Here is a 20,104-nt window from a genome sequence, read left to right as displayed (position 1 = left end):
GCCCGATACACTGCCCTTTGATGCTTTAACATGAGTATATTGTCCACATATGGTCAATGTTTGATTCAATGCATTTTATTAAGTATTATTTTGATATTTAATTGACACGCGCAACGATGGACAAGTCCTGAGTATAGGAATTATCACTCTAAAAGCAGAGGCACACTCGTGACAGAAAATATTGTAACCATCCTCTTTTCTTTTATTTTAGACAAGTGACGAATGTCCAACACGACGCATATAAGAGCCGCGTTCTGAGAAAACTGGACTTAATGCATGTGCGTTAAGTGTCGTTCCAGATTAGCCTGTGCAGTCCGCACAGGCTAATAAGGGGCGACACTTTTCGCCTAAATTGGATTTTTGCTAAGAAAAGACTTCATTTAAACGAAAAATGACATAAAAGCGGGAAGTGTCGTCACTGATTAGCTGTGCGGACTGCACAGGCTAATCCGGGACGACAATTAACGCACATGTATTATGCCCGGTTTTCTCAGAACGCGACTCATATGGTTAGGGTTCTTGTTAATTGTCTATTACTAGACATGTCTGAATTCCATACGCCGAAGAGAGTTGTGCTAATATGCATTACCAAACACGGCATTGTTTGACCAAACATATTGACTTACAACACATAGAAAGATTCTGATACGAAACATTTTATTTTGACAATCTTTTTATATAAACGATTGAACGGTTTTACATCTTACAATATATTTTCATAACGATTGTCCACACACGAAATGACAACGCACGACAAACCCATTAATTATGAGTTTAACCAAATTAAAGGTTCACACTTACGTCCTACATTCCTGTTGTAAATCTTGACGCTTCGGATGAGGAATATCTGCTCGGAGATTCACCCATCATGAAACGTTGTGAGACGCTGTGTGTGTGCACGACTGGTCTTCAATCAACGCGATTTCGTATTTTCGTCGACGGCACGGTCCGCCGTATATGGACGGTTGGTGTCCGTTTGGTAGGCAGGTTTACCAAAGGCAACGTTAACGGCGTCTGTCTTAGAAACAAGGTTGGGTGAATGTAAATGTAGACATTACTATATTGAGTTTGAAATATCGCTTTAATCGGTAAATCCTCCGTGAAAAGGTAAACGGTGAAAAAACACGTCAATGAAATTTGCGTTTTTAGTTCTCGAAGTGAGTATTTGGGATCACACGTTTACCATTGTCTGTCATTTGTCCGCGTTCACGTGGGTGCGCGCGTTCCATGTTTAGACGATTCTTCTATCGAAAGGTAGATCATTATTGAATGATATAAAAACTTGTCAACAAGTGAACGCTTTTAAAATCTCGTTCTTGATAGTTTACATCATTGTGTTGGCTCATACAATGACCATTAAATGTGTGATCCCGTGAACTGACCATCGGGAAGGGGTTGGGCACACATTTTATTTAAACTTACCGGTTACTAGCAACACGCTTTAAAATGTTTTGTAATAAGAACCCCTTCAAAACCCTTGTTTTGCAATAGTTGTTAACTTCTGAAATAAATTTATATAAATATGCTCCTGTTTGCATAAGTGTTCAAACGACCCAGTGTCACAATTCTATTAAATCTGATGTAGCACATTAATTATACACAAATTTCATCTGGAACGGCAAGGTGTCGAGATTTCTTAATTGCTTCATTGACAGCGTTTTCCACTAAAAACATTTGGGGAAGAAAGATCCATGTCATAAATTGTTTTTTTCCAAAATGTGCACACCATTTTATTTCAATTATATGTCTTTGTATGTGTTAATATATTTACTTTTATATTAAATCTGAACTTGCATGTGACACGTTAAGACAGCAGAGTCCATTCAAATGTTCACTTCTTGTGATGATAATTGTAAGGTCCAATATACGTCTCGTGTCATACACAAAAATAACCATATTGTTAAAATGTAACCTAATTGTATATGTAAATATTAGATAAATAAGATAAATATGGAAAATAACATAAATAACACAATACGATGAAAAATATCGTTAAATGATATTGTTGTATAAACCAAAGCTAGTTCATCCTTTTGTTCTCATATTTATAAATGCGTTTTCAAAATAATACCATGTGTATCCTGTTAATTACAAATGGAATAGCATTGGCACGTTGTCTTCGATACCGCGTTGACGACGCTTTAGGATCTGACCAATCGTACGCATCGAATATCTCCGGAATCCTTCAACTCTGGATCAGCAGACGATTTATTGCTTAAATCTGCCGATGTATCACGAATAAATGGACGCAAGAGTTTTCTTACGGAGGATTCCGCAGATAGTCGATATATCACGATTAGAATCCTCCATAAGTTAAATCTCGCGTCTATACACTCGTAATACATCGACTTTCTCCGGAATCCTCCGCAATATTGATCTCCCAGCGGCGAATCTGGTACACTCTAAGACGAATGGGCTTCGCGGGAGTTTGAGAGCGAGAGAGCCTACGGTTCCATCTCCAACGTCCATCCTTACTTAATAACGACCCCAAGGTCTACTCCAGTCTATGATGTCCTCCACAAATAGAAAGCATAAGTTCAGAATCGATAATGTAGGGGCACCACGGTTATTGACGGCAGGGTTTCCATTAAGTGTTGCTTAGGTCGAGGGCAGGTTGAAATGTACACGATGAAGAAATGTTTGCAAGCATTATAAGCTTTACAATTAGATTCCAGTAAGAACAAGAAGCAGAAGGCATGGTCAGATTAATTAAGGCTTCTTAACAGGTGTTGCTAAAACTAGCTTCGCAGAATTCTGCACAAAACAAATATCGTTGCTCTCTCTCCACTTGCTATGCGAAAACAAGCAAAAAGGGTAAATACTGACCTTAAATTCCTGAATGAAAGAAGTATGTACCAGACTTTAAAAAAAACTTCCGAAAATGCAAAAATTGGTCAAAATATCTTCTACGTTAAATTTTGAAAAGCCACTTGCACAGTAAAATTTTGAATCGACACTTGCACAGTTGAATTTTGGAAGGGTACTTGCACAAGTAAATTTTGAAAGGACACTTGCACAGTTAAAGTTTGAAAGGACACTTGCAAAAATCTGTTTTGATCTGATGTAAAACTCTTTCAAACATTTCAAACAATTGGTATACGCACACAGTATGAAAACAATGCCACAAACCAGCAAATTGGAGGATAACGACCACAGGTGGTTCGCGTGTGGCTATGATATTAATTAGTTAAAACATTATTTTGAATTACATGTTTAACGAAAACTCAACTTCTTTGAAAAACAAATCACTATCAAATATAGATATATATATATAGTCAATCCGAAAACACACGTCGCTTTGAACATCCATAACTTCATCTATTGTGCATCGATTTACATGAACTCGGTCTTATTCAACGCAGAAATGAATTGCCTTTCTGGAAATGTACATATCTAATGCACATGTAAATGAACGTAGGTCACGCGAGTTGTGTATCGTGTTATTTCTTAAAATTTGACCCAGCATTTGCAAAAATATTACAATACATGTACATTTTCTGAATGGGTAGTTATTTCTGCATTGAAAAAGTTGTGAATCCTCAAATTTTGATTTTCTCAGGCAACCGTGTAGGTGAAGTTCACGGGTACAAAATCATGAACAACTCTTGTTGGGATAATTTGACGCTTATCAGTGGCCTAAGGACTTTTTAAACACGAAATGTGATCATTGAGCAAGTTGATATGACGAGTTAAGATGGCAGGTTTTTATTGCAGTGTGATGTATGCCCGTGCACTCTATACCATTTAATAAGTCTATGGAAAAAACTGTACTTTGGGATTCTGGATAAAATTAAAAAACGGCATTTATTTAAAGAAAAACGCCCAATGGTATCACGTGTCAAGTACTCGAAACGTATTAAGACGGTACTTACTCATGCCAGCGTGGTGGTACTCTTAAACTCTCGATGAATTAAGAATCTCTACCTAAGTGCGTGAATACTGGAATCGGCGGACTGCGCGGAGGATCCACCAGACGATCAACGGGAAAGAAGGTGATTCTTAGCAAGGCGTTGTGACACGCTACGGGCACGACAAGACACAAAATACATCGTGGACGTTCACTACATCCGTCTCTGTCTCAAGCCGTCTTGACTCTGTTCGTCGACGAACTGCAAAAATCTTCCTCACTGAAATCTAAGTCATCACACAAGTCATTCTGCCATCATCAACCTCGCCCCATCGATCAAAACAACAAGTGCTGTGGCGACGGGCGAACGACGAACCGGCAGATGCGGGCACACTGGAATCCGTAGGCGTAATCCTGCACGCAGGCGGTCTAGGGCATTGGGTCCCTCTTAAGTTACAAGGAGCAGCAGTGGAGTCCGGCAGAACCATAGATGACTGAGCAGCCCTCAATAGGAATGCACTGCTCACTTACAGGTATGAGGAAGGGGCTAGAAAAGGTGCCCTAATAATTGCTCGCTCAAACCTTCCCAAGACTGCTTATTGCGGCTGGAAGGGGGCAATACACCAGCAGTCGGAACAAAAAGAAAACAAATAGAACGAGAACAGTTCTTCTCACATCAGACGTATTTTACGTGCGCACCTGTGCGCAGGTACGATACAGACATACCACACTAGAATAGCTCTGATATGGAACGGAATACGGAATATATACGGAATTGACATCGTAGACTTCCCAGTTAGCTCCCATTTATGGAAGGAAGGAAGCATCGTGCTATGCTCAGCTCATAAGCCTTTACCCAGAAGAAGTGAAAACAAAGTTCTACGCAGACCTTCATACCGTCATTACAGAGTCCTTGGACACAATGGAGTGGGCCAATGCAACATGAATGGTCTTCTTTTGCCCCAAAAATGCGCGAAGCAAGAACCGCTGATCACAAACACGATCTTCCGCCAACCAACCCGTAACTGAACGTAATGGATGCACCCTCGCTCAATACACCGGCATCTTATTGACTATGTTTCCGTGAGAAAGAGGGATTTAAACTAAAGCCACAGACACATACAAATGAGCCGTGCTCTGTGAAAAGAGGTTTTAATGCATGTGCGTAAAGTGTCGTCCGAGATTGACCTGTGCAGTCCGCACAGGCTTATCAGGGAAGTCACTTTCAGCTTTAATTACAATATTAGTTTGAAGAAAGTATATTCTTAGAAAAGTCCAATTTAGGCGAAAAGTGTCGTCCCTATTAGCCTGTAAGGACTGCACAGGCTAATCTGGGACGACACTACGCACATGCATCAAACCCTCTTTTTCCAGATCACGGCCGATATGATACATACGAAACGAAAACATACTTAAGAAATGCTTTCACAGGATTAATGGTTAAATCCCGGCAATAAGAAGGTTTATACAAAACCACAAAAGTTCTCATTTTGCAACAAAGAATTTGTGTCAGTCTCTCCGATTATGTGCTTTAAAAATCGTATGTAAGTTTAAAGTGTTTGCATGTAATTTGCTACTGTTTAACCAGTTTGTTCTGTTTTGCTGACTGCCTCGTGAAGTTCGCGTTTTGCATCGCGTATTTTGTAATTTTGATAAATCTTTTTTTTTCTGTTTTCATGACCCACATACCATTTAAATAGCGAATGCTTATAAAATAAACAAGTAAGGCTTTATTTACTGAAAACAGCAAATAGCGTACTATGTAACTGGCAATTTAAACGTTAATTTATAATAAGCTTGAATACAAGTTCAGAAGAAACAGTCCCTTAACATCGCGACACTGAAAGCTTTATACCCTTGCATATATTGTTTGGACAGTCAAAACTTGCTGAGGACTTACGCGTATACGATCGTATTACTATTTTTAAAACGATAAAACGATATTGTATTAACGACTTTAATACATTTCAAACGAAGTCGAAAATAATAACGTAACGTTTTTTTTTCAATGGCAAATAATGTTTTTCTTTCTTGTACTCAAAACAGGTACTCAGTTGTGTAATCCCAATCGATTTGTGCAAATTCGTTCATAGTAAACATGGACAAATTGTGATCAATTATATATCAAACACGAGTCAATTTGTCGGTATTGGCGTTAATTTGGCCGTGAATGTTCCATGAAGTAAGAACATAAGAAGTATTTGATGTTTTATAACATTTATCAGTCATGTTTATCAATTAATTTGATATTGCGATAAAAATATGAGTCGTGTACTGAGAAATCTGGGCTTAATGCATGTGCCTACAGTCCGCACAGGCTTATCAGGGACGACAATTTCCGCTTAAGCTAGATTTTTGGTAAAAAGGGTCTTCCTTTAAGCAAAAAATTATATTAAAGCTGAAAATGTCGTCCCTGATCAGCCTGTGCGGCTACAAAGCTAATCTGGGACGACCGTTAACGCACATGTATTATGCCCAGTTTTCTCAGAACACGACATTGCAATCGTGTAGGCTCTCGTAACGCGAGCTTGATTATTTAAACTATTTGTTAAAAGGCACATCAACTGGGTTTTTTTATAAGAAGAGACTATATGCAATCCAAAAATACCGTAAAAGCGGAAAGTGTCGTCCCTGATTAGCCTGTACGGACTTCACAGGCTAATCTGGGACGACACTTTACGCACATGCATCAAACCCTCTTTTCACAGATTACGGCCCGTATTTAATCTTTGTCAGAATGCCTTTTAAAATGTGGTCTCGTGGGATCTTTCGAATGAATCGCAGCACTTATTAGTATTGGTGTGTGCAAAATTAAAATAATCTTGTACATTTTATGTACAATTAAGTTATAAATTGACAGAACTTATAATTCAGAGCTCCTGTTATCGAGATACAATTCATATTCGGAACATCACTTACAATAAACTGCAATAATGTAGCGGTAGAAAATAGCGTTTCATTAGTAAACGAATAATTGAGCATAACATGAAAGAAAACGTATTTCGTGAAACGTATTTTGTGCCCATAATATTGAACAGGAGGAGTGCAAGCTGGTACTTTTTTTTTAATTCGGCGGTCGAAAATGAAAATGCGAGAAAATGAATGTGTCAACCAGATACTTCAATAACAACAAAAGTTTTGTTTTAGTAACGTTTGATGATGTCATGAGGGAAAGCTGTCGATTTTAATAATTTAAGAAGAATCGGAAATCAAAGTTATGCTATTGAAGCATGTGGGAAGGAGAAATGCGCATACAATATCAAAGGAAGAACATTTTGTCATATGAAAATAGTGTTTACAATAGGGAGTTTAAAGCCATAGCGCAACTAAGACCAATGGGACTTTTAACCCATGTATGCCCAGTGGATTCTCCCATTATTTTAAATTGGATCAATTTCATTCCAAAATTAGGGATGTCTAGTATTTTTATTTATATATTTAGAATATTTCTTACAGAAATTCCTGTAAACAAACAGCGCGGACACAGATGAAACGCCTCAAGCGGCGTCTCAACTGAGTCTGCGCTGTTCGCCAAGGCCTTTTTTTCTAGACGCTAGGCATAAATGGGTTAATGCATGACATATTTTAAATACACATACAATAATTTTTTGAGCGAAAACACTTAAGTTTCACGTCATAAACAAACTGTTGTTTGTTTTTAAGAAGCTTATAGGAATTTCAATATACCGAATTAATATACGCGCAAACGTTAAAATAATGTTGTTTTTTTTTTTATAAAGCTGCATTTACTTTTTGTATAGATGATAACTATCTTTTTTTGGAAATGAGTAATGAAACAGAGTACATTGTCGTCTATTTGCTTAGCGACAGCTTAGGTAGTTTGTTAAATGTACTAATTACTTCAAGTTCTAATTGACCTACAATTTCGCTGCGTACTCGTTCTATCATTTGGAATTCCGCTGAAAATTTATGGAAACAAAACAGGAGAAAACAAGTAGTCCATAACAGAAGTTGGTACTTTGAAATTCTAGATTATGTCTGAAAACACTTAAAAAAAATAACAATTCTCTTTCTTTTTCTCATCCATATCACATAAAACCACACCGGGTCTCTGCGCAAAGGTAGGATTCCAAAACTTCAGAACTAATCTGTAATCTTCCGTTTTGAAATTCATTACTTATTCATGTGCAGGTAATGTAGACAGAAGATTTTGTCGCGATAACATGGACGATAAAACTCTCTTTTTAGAGAACTCTTGTGAACTATGAAAATTATCTGTAATTTCCATAAGCGGAGCGTATCAACTTTTAGTCTCCTCTAATATTCCCCTGATGATCTAACAACTGCGTGATGGGTATATATTATTTATTCCCTTACTTATAGACTTAAATCATCCGTCCCAGTGTTAGCCTTTGAATCTTGCAAGTCATAGTTAAAAACAAAACTTGGCATGGGTCAACGCCAAGGTTTCAAATAACACTCGTGGATGGCAGACCAAGAGCAGATTATAAAGGGGTCATGCTCTGTAAAAAAGGGGTTTAATGCATGTGCGTAAAGTGTCGTCCCAGATTGGGACGACACTTACGCAAATGCATTTAACCCCTTTTTCACAGATCACAGTCAATATAGTTATTTTAACAGTTCTGATAATATGTTAACTTTAGTAACCTAACGCCCACCATCAGCAATCTTATGCCCTTACTTAGCCGACCAATCATAGGCAGTATTTTCAGCTCAAAAGTCAAAGTAGCATAAAAGGATCAGTCTTTTATCAATTTCATTCGCGTGCGCTTCATAGTTTTATTTCGACCCGTGGTGCAAAAAGGTACCTTGTGTACTTTAAATTTAACAGTATGTGGTACCATTTTGCACCAATGGAGCGATTTGATATATACCAACAATACAATTTTACAGTGAAACCATTCAACCGATATTTCATAGTCCTGAGTAACTGTACTAAATGAGTCTGAGAAAACTGGACATAATGCATGTGCGCAAAGTGTCGTCCCAGATTAGCCTGTGCAGTCCGCACAGGCTAATCAGGGACGACACTTTCCGCATTAATTGGATTTTTGCTAAGAAGAGACTTCATTTTGACGAAAATGTACTGCACAGGCTGATCTGGGACGACACTTTACGCACAAGCATTATGCCCAGTTTTCTCAGAAATAAATCTGTTAACAGGCTGATTCAGATAATAAATAAAAGTGGGATGCAATCACGTGACAGACAATTTGGCGACGTCCATTCCGAGATTCGTATTTTTCGCCATTGTATGACCTTGAATACCTTTTTTAATGCCGCTCACATTCCAGCCATATAATCGAGAAAGTGATAAGAACAATAGTAGATTGCAACACTATCTGATTTGAAAGAAGCAATGTATCTAACTCGGCCGAACTACAATTTGATTATTGCCAATGCGCGTGCGTGAGTATTAGGATAAGATGTTTTTAAATACTTTTTATTACGTTAGTTCTTTTTACTTGTAAAAAGCGTTTGTATTTGCTGAATTATTCCCGTATATATCAACCACGCAGTATAATATTAAATCCTCTCCCATTCAGAAGCAAAGTGAAAATGACTATGTGCAAACAGCATAAAACCAGAACAGCCTTGGAGTAACTCGCAATTTGTTCAGGTTTTATGCTGTTCGCTACTCACCAGTATCTAAGGTTTGGAAAGGAAGCCTTTAACAATTGAAGAAAACCTTTAATTTAAAAGTACTTTCTAAGGGACTACACATGCTTGAAAATACGTATCTAATTGGTAAAGGGTCAAAACACTCATATACGCATTTCAGGTCATGGTATTTTAAGCCTCGCCGATTCGATAAATTATGCAATGATAGAATAGTAACATATTCTCTGTATGAAGTGGGCATTGCAACATAAAACAAGCAATGGGCGAGTTTTTCATTCCCAAGTTGGGGATGATCACAACGAGGAAATCAGGTTCAGTGAGATATGCCATCGAGATCTTTCCGCCAAACCGTGCTTTATTATTTATGAAATCGTTAAATTGTTTGATCATAGAACCACTTTATGAACATATAGTGTATACGTGTAACAAAAATTGTAAGAGAGCACGTGACAAATACGTACTGCATCAGACACACTTTGGCGTCGTTTTATTATAATAAATATGATAACGTGATATTATTTCAGTATTTTTTCTTTCTCTGCAGCTTGGAACTAGAGCGAGAAGAGAGAGAAAAGAAGAGTATACCACTTTCATAAAGATCACATGATGAAACTATTTGAGCCTTGTTTTGGGATAACTGGGCTTAATGCATAAGCGTAAAGTGTTATCCCAGATTAGCCTGTGCAGTCCGCACAGGCTAATCAGGGACGACACTTTCCGTCAAAACTTGATTTTCGATACGAAGGGACTTTCTTGAAACTAAAAATACCAAAAAATTGTAAAGTGTCGTCCCTGATTAGCCTGTCCATACTGCACAGGCTAATCTCGGACGACACTTTACGTACATGCATTAAGCCCAGTTTTCTCAGAACAAGACCCATATAGTGTATACGTGTAACAAAATTGTAACAGTACATGTTACAATTAAGTATTCCACATGGTACCATGGTAATCAGTGCAGTAACTCAGGTGTCATTGTTTCGACATTGACTTCATGAAATGTAGATAAAATAATAAAATAGACATTTAAGTTTAAGGTAAATAAAACTTCACATAATATAACATAAGATTGATATTAATAAGATCAACATTACATATTTATAAAAATAGTTTCTAGAGAGCATAAAAGGCGCATGACTGTATAGAATGACAATTAACACTTTCTTGTTGAGTTGTTTGGTATAAATTGTTAAATTTATGTGTTTATCTATGTTTTCTTATTTTATTGTTCTTACTAGTGATCTTTTAATATATTGGACCGTGCTCTGTGAAAAAGGTGTTTAATGCATGTGCGTAAAGTGTCGTCCCAGATTAGCCTGTGCCGTCCGCATAGGCTAATCAGGGACGACACTTTCCGCTTTTATGATATTTTTCGTTTAAAGAACGTCTCTCCGTGCTCAAAGTGAGCTTCTGTTATCATCCTATGTCAAGCGTCCAGAATCATTTGGTGTGCGGTATGTGTGTATCGAAATATTTCAGATCGTTACAAATCTAGAGGCCACGTTTTCCATCTCATCTTTATGGAACTTAGTCAGAAAATATTGGACTGTTTGAACATTATATAAAGATAGAATTTTAGTCACGTGTTTAAAACTAGGTCACTATGTCAAATCATAGCAAAATCGTGTAACCATTCTTGAGTCCACAATAGTGGTCTAAAACAGTGTATTCCTAAGGGCATAAGGAATATACTGGACTATACATTCCCAGGGTATGACACGCAGAGCGTACGTAAGTGTTAATATAGTATTGTATTGACTGTTACTATCATTAAATACGTATTTATAATATAACATTTGACTATACTATTATACAAAGTTTGTATTAATATTTAATTATAATTAGCATTGCACCTATCATTCCAATAATTATAAGAATGCGGTACCATATTACTAGAATCAGCCCGGGTATGTTTCCGCGCAAGATGTATGATACGTTGGTGGGATTTACTGCCTCTTTCCCAAAGACCAAGATCTTGTCAGTTATCAGAATGTCCAGTAGATATTTGGACAGCACAGAGAAGACCGGGCCTTTGCATCGCTCCTCGATGAAAAGGTTTAACACTAGTCCATGGGAGTGCAATGCGGCTCGAAGCCGGCGCCTCTGCAATGAAAAGAGGTTGCAGTGTAGCAGAATGTGGGCAGCCGTGAAGGGCTCCCGACAACGGTTCCAGAACGATGACATACTCTCCTGCGCCACCGAGTTACAGTGTGTTTCCAATCCTAAGACGCGTCGTGGCTCTGTCAAGCGTCATGGCTCTGTTAAGCGTTATGTCTCTGTCAATCGTCGTGGCTCTGTCAAGCGTCATGGCTCTGTTAAGCGTTATGTCTCTGTCAATCGTCGTGGCTCTGTCAAGCGTCGTGGCTCTGTCAAACGTCATGGCTGTGTCAAGCGTCGTGGCTCTGTCAAGCGCCGTGGCTCTGTCAAGCGTCGTGGCTCTGTCAAGCGTCTTGGCTATGTCAAACGTCTTGGCTCTGTCAAGCGCCGTGCCTCTGTCAAGCGTCGTGGCTCTGTCAAGCGTCATAGTTCTGTCAAGCGTCGTGGCTCTGCCAAGCGTCGTGGCTCTGTCAAGCGTCATGGCTATGTCAAACATCGTTTTTATGTCAAGCCTTGGCTCTGTCAAGCGTCCTGGCTTTGTCAAGCGTCGTGGCTCTGTCAAGCGTCGTGGCTCTGTCAAGCGTCGTAGCTCTGTCAAGCGTCGTGGCTCTGTCAAGCGTCGTTGCTCTATCAATGTTACAGTTCGTTCATGGAAGCATTTTGTCATTTATTTGAGTCGCGTTTTGAGAAAACTGGGCATAATGCATGTGCGTAAAGTGTCGTCCCAGATTAGCTTGTGCACTCCGCACAGGCTTATCAGGGACGACACTTTCTCTTTACGACATTCTTCGTTTAAATGAAGTTTCTTCTTAGCAAAAATCCTATTTAGGCGGAAAGTATCGTCCATGATTAGCTTGTGCGGACTGCACAGGCTAATATAGGACGACACTTGACGCACATGTATTAAGCCCTTTTTTCTCAGAAAGCGACTCATTTTATGACGAAAGCATTCATGTTCCCATATTGAACCGCGATTGTTTGGAATAATGATTTAAATCGAGCATATTTGTTTTGTAAATATTTGCTTAATTACCATCTCCACGGTATCAGGTTTGGTATGAAAAGCATACGTATCACCTATGTATGTGACACCATATTGAAGTCTTGTCTAAGTACATGCTTAAACAGCATAGCAAGCCTAAAGTTAAATGACTTGTGTATGGACTCAAAAGGACCGTTTTTACAGATTTTGGCATGTATTGTAGTGTATCATTAAATGCTTTATATTAATAAATTTAAACATTTGATCTTAAAAGCTCCAGTTTACAATCAAGAAAGAAACAAAAAGTAACCCTCAACTGGACTCAAATCACTGACCCCTGACGTTAAAGTCTAATGCTTAGACCACTCGGCCATCCGTTCTCATACAATGAATGATGTATTTTATACTTTATATAAGCAATCCTCGTAGTGTCACAAAAAAATATATCGACAACAACAGAACTCCCCAGATTATTCAGTCGTTTCGCGTTGCAACAATTAAACATTTGCAGGTTTTTAAATCGTCAAAAGATGCATACAATGTATATTTCAGAGCATGGTAAATGCTCAGTACTACTGTTTCCTCACAAAGATCATAACTAAAACGAAAATTTAAGAATCTAAAACATTTGTTTTTAATTTTGTCAATTAACCAAAACGTGTAAAGGTCCCTTTAAAATGCATTCCTTAATTACGTTAGTATTAAATAAAATATTGTAGAAATCGCTCCTACTTGACATTGTTATTCAAATCAAAACAACATACGGACGCATCGCTTTTGAGAAACAATATACATGTATCATAACCCATTTATGCCTGGTGGACTCTCCCATCCTTCTAAATTGAATCAATTTATTTCCAAAATTATGGATGTCTAGTATATTTATTTCTATATTTAGAATACTTCTTACAGAAATTCTATTAAGCAAACAGCTCAGACCCAGATGAGACGCCGCATGATGCGGCGTCTCATATGGGTCTACGCTGTTTGCAAAGGACTTTTTTCTAGACGTTAGGCATAAATGGGTTAAAGTCATGCGACAGCTTAGGGATGCCTTGTACTTTGATTGTTGTTAAACTTATGATAAAGTATTTCCTCGTTAACTAATGATGATCGTGTCGAAACACATAGAGACATTGACTTTTGCAGTCGTTTCTGTCAAATATTGTTTTATGTTATATATCTGCTTTGCTTCTACTATAGCATGTTGTCTAAATTTCGAACTTTTAAAGACCTTGACATGATAAAGTCGGTAAGGACATTCAATGTAATGTGAATAGGACTTATCTTACTTTATAGGTCATGTATGGTTTTAAAAGTTGGTTTAATAAACCCAAATCAGTCTGTTAAAACCCAAATGAAGACCGATGCGAAATATCATGTACTTACTTTTGGTCTTATCATGTGTTTTTCAGATACACCGGACTCAGCATGTATTCTACTACGAGATAAACGAAACTTTTATGAACGTATCTGTTTCAATAATCTACTAGTTTTAAATGGCCCGAACACGCGGTTGAATAAGGTGAGTGGTTATGACATACGACCCATTGTCGCATGACGCGGCTCATAGACCATCGCTATTATGACAATATTGCATCATTCAAACCTATAGCGTTACTCGAAGAAACCTGGGTGTACATGTGATTGGCATCAAGATTTTTTTGTTGCTTACCGGTATATTTCGTGATGTTCCATTCACAATTCTTTGATATCCTAAATCTGTAAAATCATTTTAACCTCGCTCTGAAAAAATCGGGCTTAATGCATATGCGTTAAGTGTCGTCTCAGATTAGCCTGTGCAGTCCACACCGACTAATCAGGGGCGACACTGTCCGCTTTCAGACCTAGTTAAGTCATATGGTTCAGATTTTGCATTGATTTCAACCGAATCCTATTTCGAATTCAATGTTGAATGAAAACAATGTTGTTGTTTTTTTTAAACCTTTATGTTATATTTAATTGTAACTGTTTTACACCTGTTTTTAGTATTTATTCAGATGAGACCATCGCAAGGTGGCAAAAGAATGCTCAACTGCTTCTTGTTATTTGCTTTTCCTCAATAAAAATTTGAAAAAAAATATTGCGTGTTAATTTCGTTGTAGCAGATATCAATCTTGAGAGTAGCGACTGCTTGATTACTTCTTGACATTCGCTTTTTGATCTTTATGAAATTCGTACCATTTGTGCTCAAAATGTTGATGTTGCTGACAACCGCTTTGAAATATTTACATTTATAGCGTTTTAAAAACAGGCATGTCGAGAACATCTTTTTAAGAAATTAATATAAATTTGAATAACCAGTTATGAATTTAAATGACATGTTCATGTTGAAATATTCTGAACGACATTTAACTATGTTCAACTTTATTTTATTTATCTTAAAAGTCAATGCATCGGGAGTTAGAAAAGGATATGGGCACAAACAATATATTCATAAATTTATACATGTACTCACATTTGTGTTAATAAGACCTTGTAAAACATTGATCTGTCAATATCAAAGAAATCGAAATTAAAACATCTACCGGTAATTTAAGTTCTTTTAATCGGGAAACTAACAAAGCAAAGGTAAATGAGCGTTTAAAGTTTTAAAAGAGAAGTGGTCATGTAAACCACGACTTGAAAGAGAAAACGAGCCAGTTAAGTTTTTTTTAATTATTATGATTTTTACTTAGTCTTGATAGACTTAGTAAAGACTGTTTAATAAATTGTAAATTGATCCACTATGTATAAATAAAGAGAAGAGGTAACAAAATCATGTACTGATTTTACAGTACCAAATAAACATTTGTAAAACAAGTTAATTTAGCTGCAACAAAATATGAAGATTTTAATACAGTGTTAATAGTATACTATATCGTAAAAAGAAACTGATTTCGGTCAGTTATATTATGTTTGCAAAGACTCTGGCATCTTATTTCACGATAAATGTAATCTGGCCCTTATGAATATTTCGTTGAAACCGTAAATAATCGTAGCCGAATCTGAATTAAGATAATAAGTACCGTTTATAATTGATATGGATATTTGATGAGACCTGCATACATGCATGTATAATGCGGCCACATCTCATCCGCTCGGTTTCCTAATTACAGCAACACAAAGCCAATTACGTATTTTTCTATATAGTTTTATGTCTATTCGATAATCATCTGTTTATGGACTTTGTATATGAACGAGTTTGTGGGCAAAATTATGTGTAAACATCCGCCTTGACACCAACTGCATACGATAACAGTTTATAGTCAGATACACGAACTACTTGGCAGAATTGCACCTCAAAGAAAATGCGACTGAGTTATGTTGTTACTTGTATTGCTCTGACATAAACAGTACACTATAATATAAATAAAATTAATATATAATAACATATTTAAAACTTAAAATAATTTCATAAAAAGGTCAACAATATGTAAACACGTATTTTGAGATAAATGCTGAGTGGAAACCATGGAAACCATGATGTTTGGTGTTCGAACCCGATACTGATCCACTGTACCATCACATGGCGAGGTTTCTGATGTGCCGCTGATAATGTTTATCGCTTGTATATTTTGAAGCAAATGTATTCATCTTGTCTTCGGTTTTCGTAAATTTTCCTTACGGACAGTTAATTAGGACCAATTCAAATATATCGTATACTAATTGATTGAATAATAAATGATATGGTCGATCACGAAATTGTTTAGAATCGATGGTATTCCGACATCATTAAATAAAATCCAAACATGGAAAACATTATGTAGTTGCTAATAATAAGTATGTCTAACACTGAGTGTGTTCAATGTAATGGTTGTTTTCGCACCGCATCGCATCGCCTTCGTCATTACTTTGGGACTCTATAATCAAATATCTCATCGCCCGTGTCGGGATCTCCCACTTCCGGTTGGTAGCCCGTTTAGACGTATTCAGGAGCGTTGATCGTAAGACGAGCCAGGTTGGCTAACAAAGGGGAGACAATTTGAATAAAAGTTAGAACTCTTGTTTGAAATGTGTATGTTTACCTGGATCATACCTATGCAGAAGTATCACGTCCGCTAGTAACAGTAGAAGTAGAAGTAGAAGTAGTTGTTGTGGCAGTTGTACAAAAGTACAACAGAAAAGAAATAACAATAACATGTATGTCACCTTTGGTTGAATATAAGGGAAGACTGCGTTTAGCCCCAGGCGTCGATGTGGGTTGGTTTCCATGGTGAATAGTCCACGTGATGACGTCAGGAGCCTTGTGTTTTCAGAAGTTATCGCTGGTTGTGTAGAAAAACGTTTCATCGGCGCTCCAGTGCAGGGTGTCGAACTGAATATAAAATAATATAATAAGGACTGTATTCCTGTGACATTGACAGAAAAGCATGGGTAGCAGAATTGTGTGGATTATTATCTAGTCATGTCGAATAACTATTAAAATTTATATAAACCATCACCAAATTATGTAATGTTTACAACGGCAACGTTATGTGGAATGACTCATTCAGTGACAGATAAATCTACGCAAGGACGAACAAACCCGAGTTGAATCAATACGCAGGGTGCGATCAAGCGATTTGCTCACAGGCAACTTGTAGAATGTATGGTTTTAAACAGGCTAAGAAAGAGTAATATTAACAAGAAATATCTTTAAAAAAGATATACGGCGTTGATTTTGGTTGGAGTTTATGGAAGGTAAAGATTTAAATGAATGAGATCAAGGATAGCTAATATCTTTTTCTGTGCAGTTTTTAGCTGCATCAAACGCAGTACGGGATGTTACGCGGAGTTTTCGCGGCTTATTTTACATTATTACATATTGCTGGTCATAAACCTATAGATACAAAACAGAAAACCAAATTAACCGACCACACGCGAAGTCTCCGTACATATTTTATATGTATACGCGCGTTCTTCGAACAAACCTGTTTGAGTGGTGTATCGGGCATTGCTACGTGTATTTGATTCGATAATTAACAGTATCGAGAATCAACGCGCTCATACTTAATACATTAGTCAATATTATGCAATAATACATTAGTAAATATGATGGAATAATTCCTGTTAATTAATTATAAGAAATATCTTTAAAAAAGATATACGGCGTTGATTGTGGTCGATGTTTATGAACGATCAAAAGTTATCTCTATGAGATAAAAAGTAGCGGATGCCTTTTTTCTGCGCAGTTCTTAGCTACATCATAAGCAAATCAATTACGGGGTGTTGCGCCAGATTTCGTGGCTTATTTTTCTTTATGTGATATTATTACTCAGATATCTATATTTACTGAATAGAAAAACACAAGAAACATGAAAATAAACGAGTGCATATAGGTCAGCCGGCAATACTCGAATCTTATTTAATTGCATAATTATAGTATTGTGAATTATTGTGCTCATGCTTAATAAACTGGTCTAAATGGATAAATATTTCTAATTAATTTTATCAAAATTGGTCCTTATCATGCAAATGTTGAAACCATATTAAAAATCGATGATTGACATACCACAATAATATCGCCGAATATCTTTATCTCTGATCAAAACAGACTTCAAGTGCACAAAGTTTACGAGACGGCGTTTATATAAAGATTTCTGCAACTGACCGCAAACTGACCTTGATACCTTGCGGATTGGAATGCAATGCATTACAGTCACTACGTTATTCAGTAAGACCGGTGTAACACAATGATCGCAACCCCTTCTGCGAACTCCGGTGATGAACTGTATTTTATACTAAAGGCTATGTTGTCATATTTAATACTTACTTGCATTGCATTTCAACCCGCGATGTTTCGGTTCAATTCGCGGCCATTTGTGAAAGTCAGAGTTTAAACGCTTTTGCGCTGGTAATTCTCTGAAAATAAAAGGTGAACGCACAAACTGTATTTATGTCGAAAATTGATTGTAAAACTGTTCTATCTATTGAGCCTTTTCATTAGAGATAAAATTGTTTCATGCAGTAAAACATTGTTACAAAGACGCGGATATGTTTCCAATGTTCTGGTGTTATACTCAAATCAGCCAATGGAATAAATGAAGTGTATTCATTCGTACCTAGACGCGGGAAATTTTATTTGAGTATTATTGGACACTTACAAAGGTCAAGTCAGGGTGAAAAGCTGGCTTAATACAGCTTACGCCGAAAAACAACATGAAATTAATAGCCTAAAGTTTAATAACTGGACGTAAAAAATTTAAAACAAATTGTAGCTCCAATGGGATTCCCGGGGTTCCATGTGTAAAATAGCTTACGTCTAAACATTTCTTCTTATCCGGCAAGTACAATACTTACGTGTAATTTCATATCGTGTGGTCTCTGCAATTTTCACGAAATTACAAGAAATATTCCAAATTATTTTCCCGTCATAAACGATTTATTATCTCAAACCATTGATTACTTATTTACAAAATGATTGATTTTCTGCATCTAAATGGTCCACGTGTTATTTCATGTATTAATATTCACTGTTTGTTTTTGTTTTACACACATGCTAAGTTATACATATGTGAACAGTTAAAACATAAGTCGCGTTTTATGCGGCCAGCGTAGCTCCAGACCAGCTTGCACAATCGCGCAGTCTAGTCCGGAGCTACACTGTCGGCTATACATTGACGTCATACACTCGGAAGTCATAGTTGTCGCCTTTTCCCGTGGTCATAATACGGTCGTCATCGAGACGATAAACGTTTGCCATGACAATTTTGACGGCCTCTCTGTCACATAGCTCAAAAGGTTCTATCTCTGAAACATACATTCGAACCTCGTTGTGGGATGACTGGGCTTGGTGCATGTGCGTAAAGTGTCGCCCCAGATTAGCCTATGGTAACTGCGCAGACTAATCTAGAAGGACACTTTCCGGTTTTTTTTTTCGTTTATAAGAAGTCTCTACAAAAAGAAAATCCAGTATATGCGGAAAGTGTCGTACCTGATTAGCCTGTGCGGACTCCACAGGCTAATCTGGAATGACACTTTAAGCACGTGCATAGAAAACAGTTTTAAAAGAACTCGTCTCATTAGATAAGGACTTCGATTGCGGCATCTGTATGTGTTCTTATGTGATTCAAAATATAAAAGATCTGACATGCGTTGTCATTTAAAACCATATTTTATCAAACGAGATAAATAATGTTGGTGGAAAGCGAGCCTTTGTATATAATAATTTAAATACACAGGAAATGATGTTTGGATATAGAAATATATAGTTGCATCTGAATTGACCAGAAAAGATCGATGTCATTTCAGTCTCAATATGAACAATTGTGGGTGTACATATCAGTGGTCAGTTATACAAATAATAAGGTATGTCGTTTTATTGGTAAAATCATGTAATAAAAAGATAGGAAACTCGTCGATAAAAAAACTGATCTATTTGCAAGAACGGGACAAACAGCCTACTTTGTTCAGTGTCCCAGCAGAAAAGTTGAACTTCATTGTCTGTGCGCTCGCCCACGTAACCTCCGATGAAGAACAAGCGGCTGCTGACTCGGGTCAACAACATGTAGGAGTCGAACAGCATGTATCTCCCTCCGTACCGCCGGCCTAAAACTAGCGCGGAACTTATCTATGCCTCGTTCTTGGAAAACTGGGCTTAATGCATGTCCGTA

At 37.2% G+C, this 20,104-nt stretch overlaps 1 protein-coding gene across 1 annotated transcript; it reads right to left on the bottom strand.

Moving 5' to 3' along the window:
* Positions 1–806: 806 nt before the first annotated feature.
* On the bottom strand, positions 807–19,499 carry LOC127864950 (uncharacterized). The gene is made up of 4 exons (XM_052404843.1): positions 18,265–19,499; positions 16,662–16,827; positions 11,337–11,554; positions 807–1,018 (listed from the first exon to the last, which is right to left on the bottom strand). Coding segments are annotated over exons 1-4 (396 nt in total). The 5' UTR covers positions 18,276–19,499; the 3' UTR covers positions 807–1,017.
* Between the last annotated feature and the right edge of the window lie 605 nt (positions 19,500–20,104).

Source organism: Dreissena polymorpha, chromosome 1 (genome assembly GCF_020536995.1).
Source record: "Dreissena polymorpha isolate Duluth1 chromosome 1, UMN_Dpol_1.0, whole genome shotgun sequence".
In the NCBI taxonomy this organism is placed as follows: Eukaryota; Metazoa; Mollusca; class Bivalvia; order Myida; family Dreissenidae; genus Dreissena; species Dreissena polymorpha.
The sequence above is the reverse complement of the archived record's forward strand: the minus strand, read 5'-3'. Positions and strand labels throughout refer to the sequence as shown.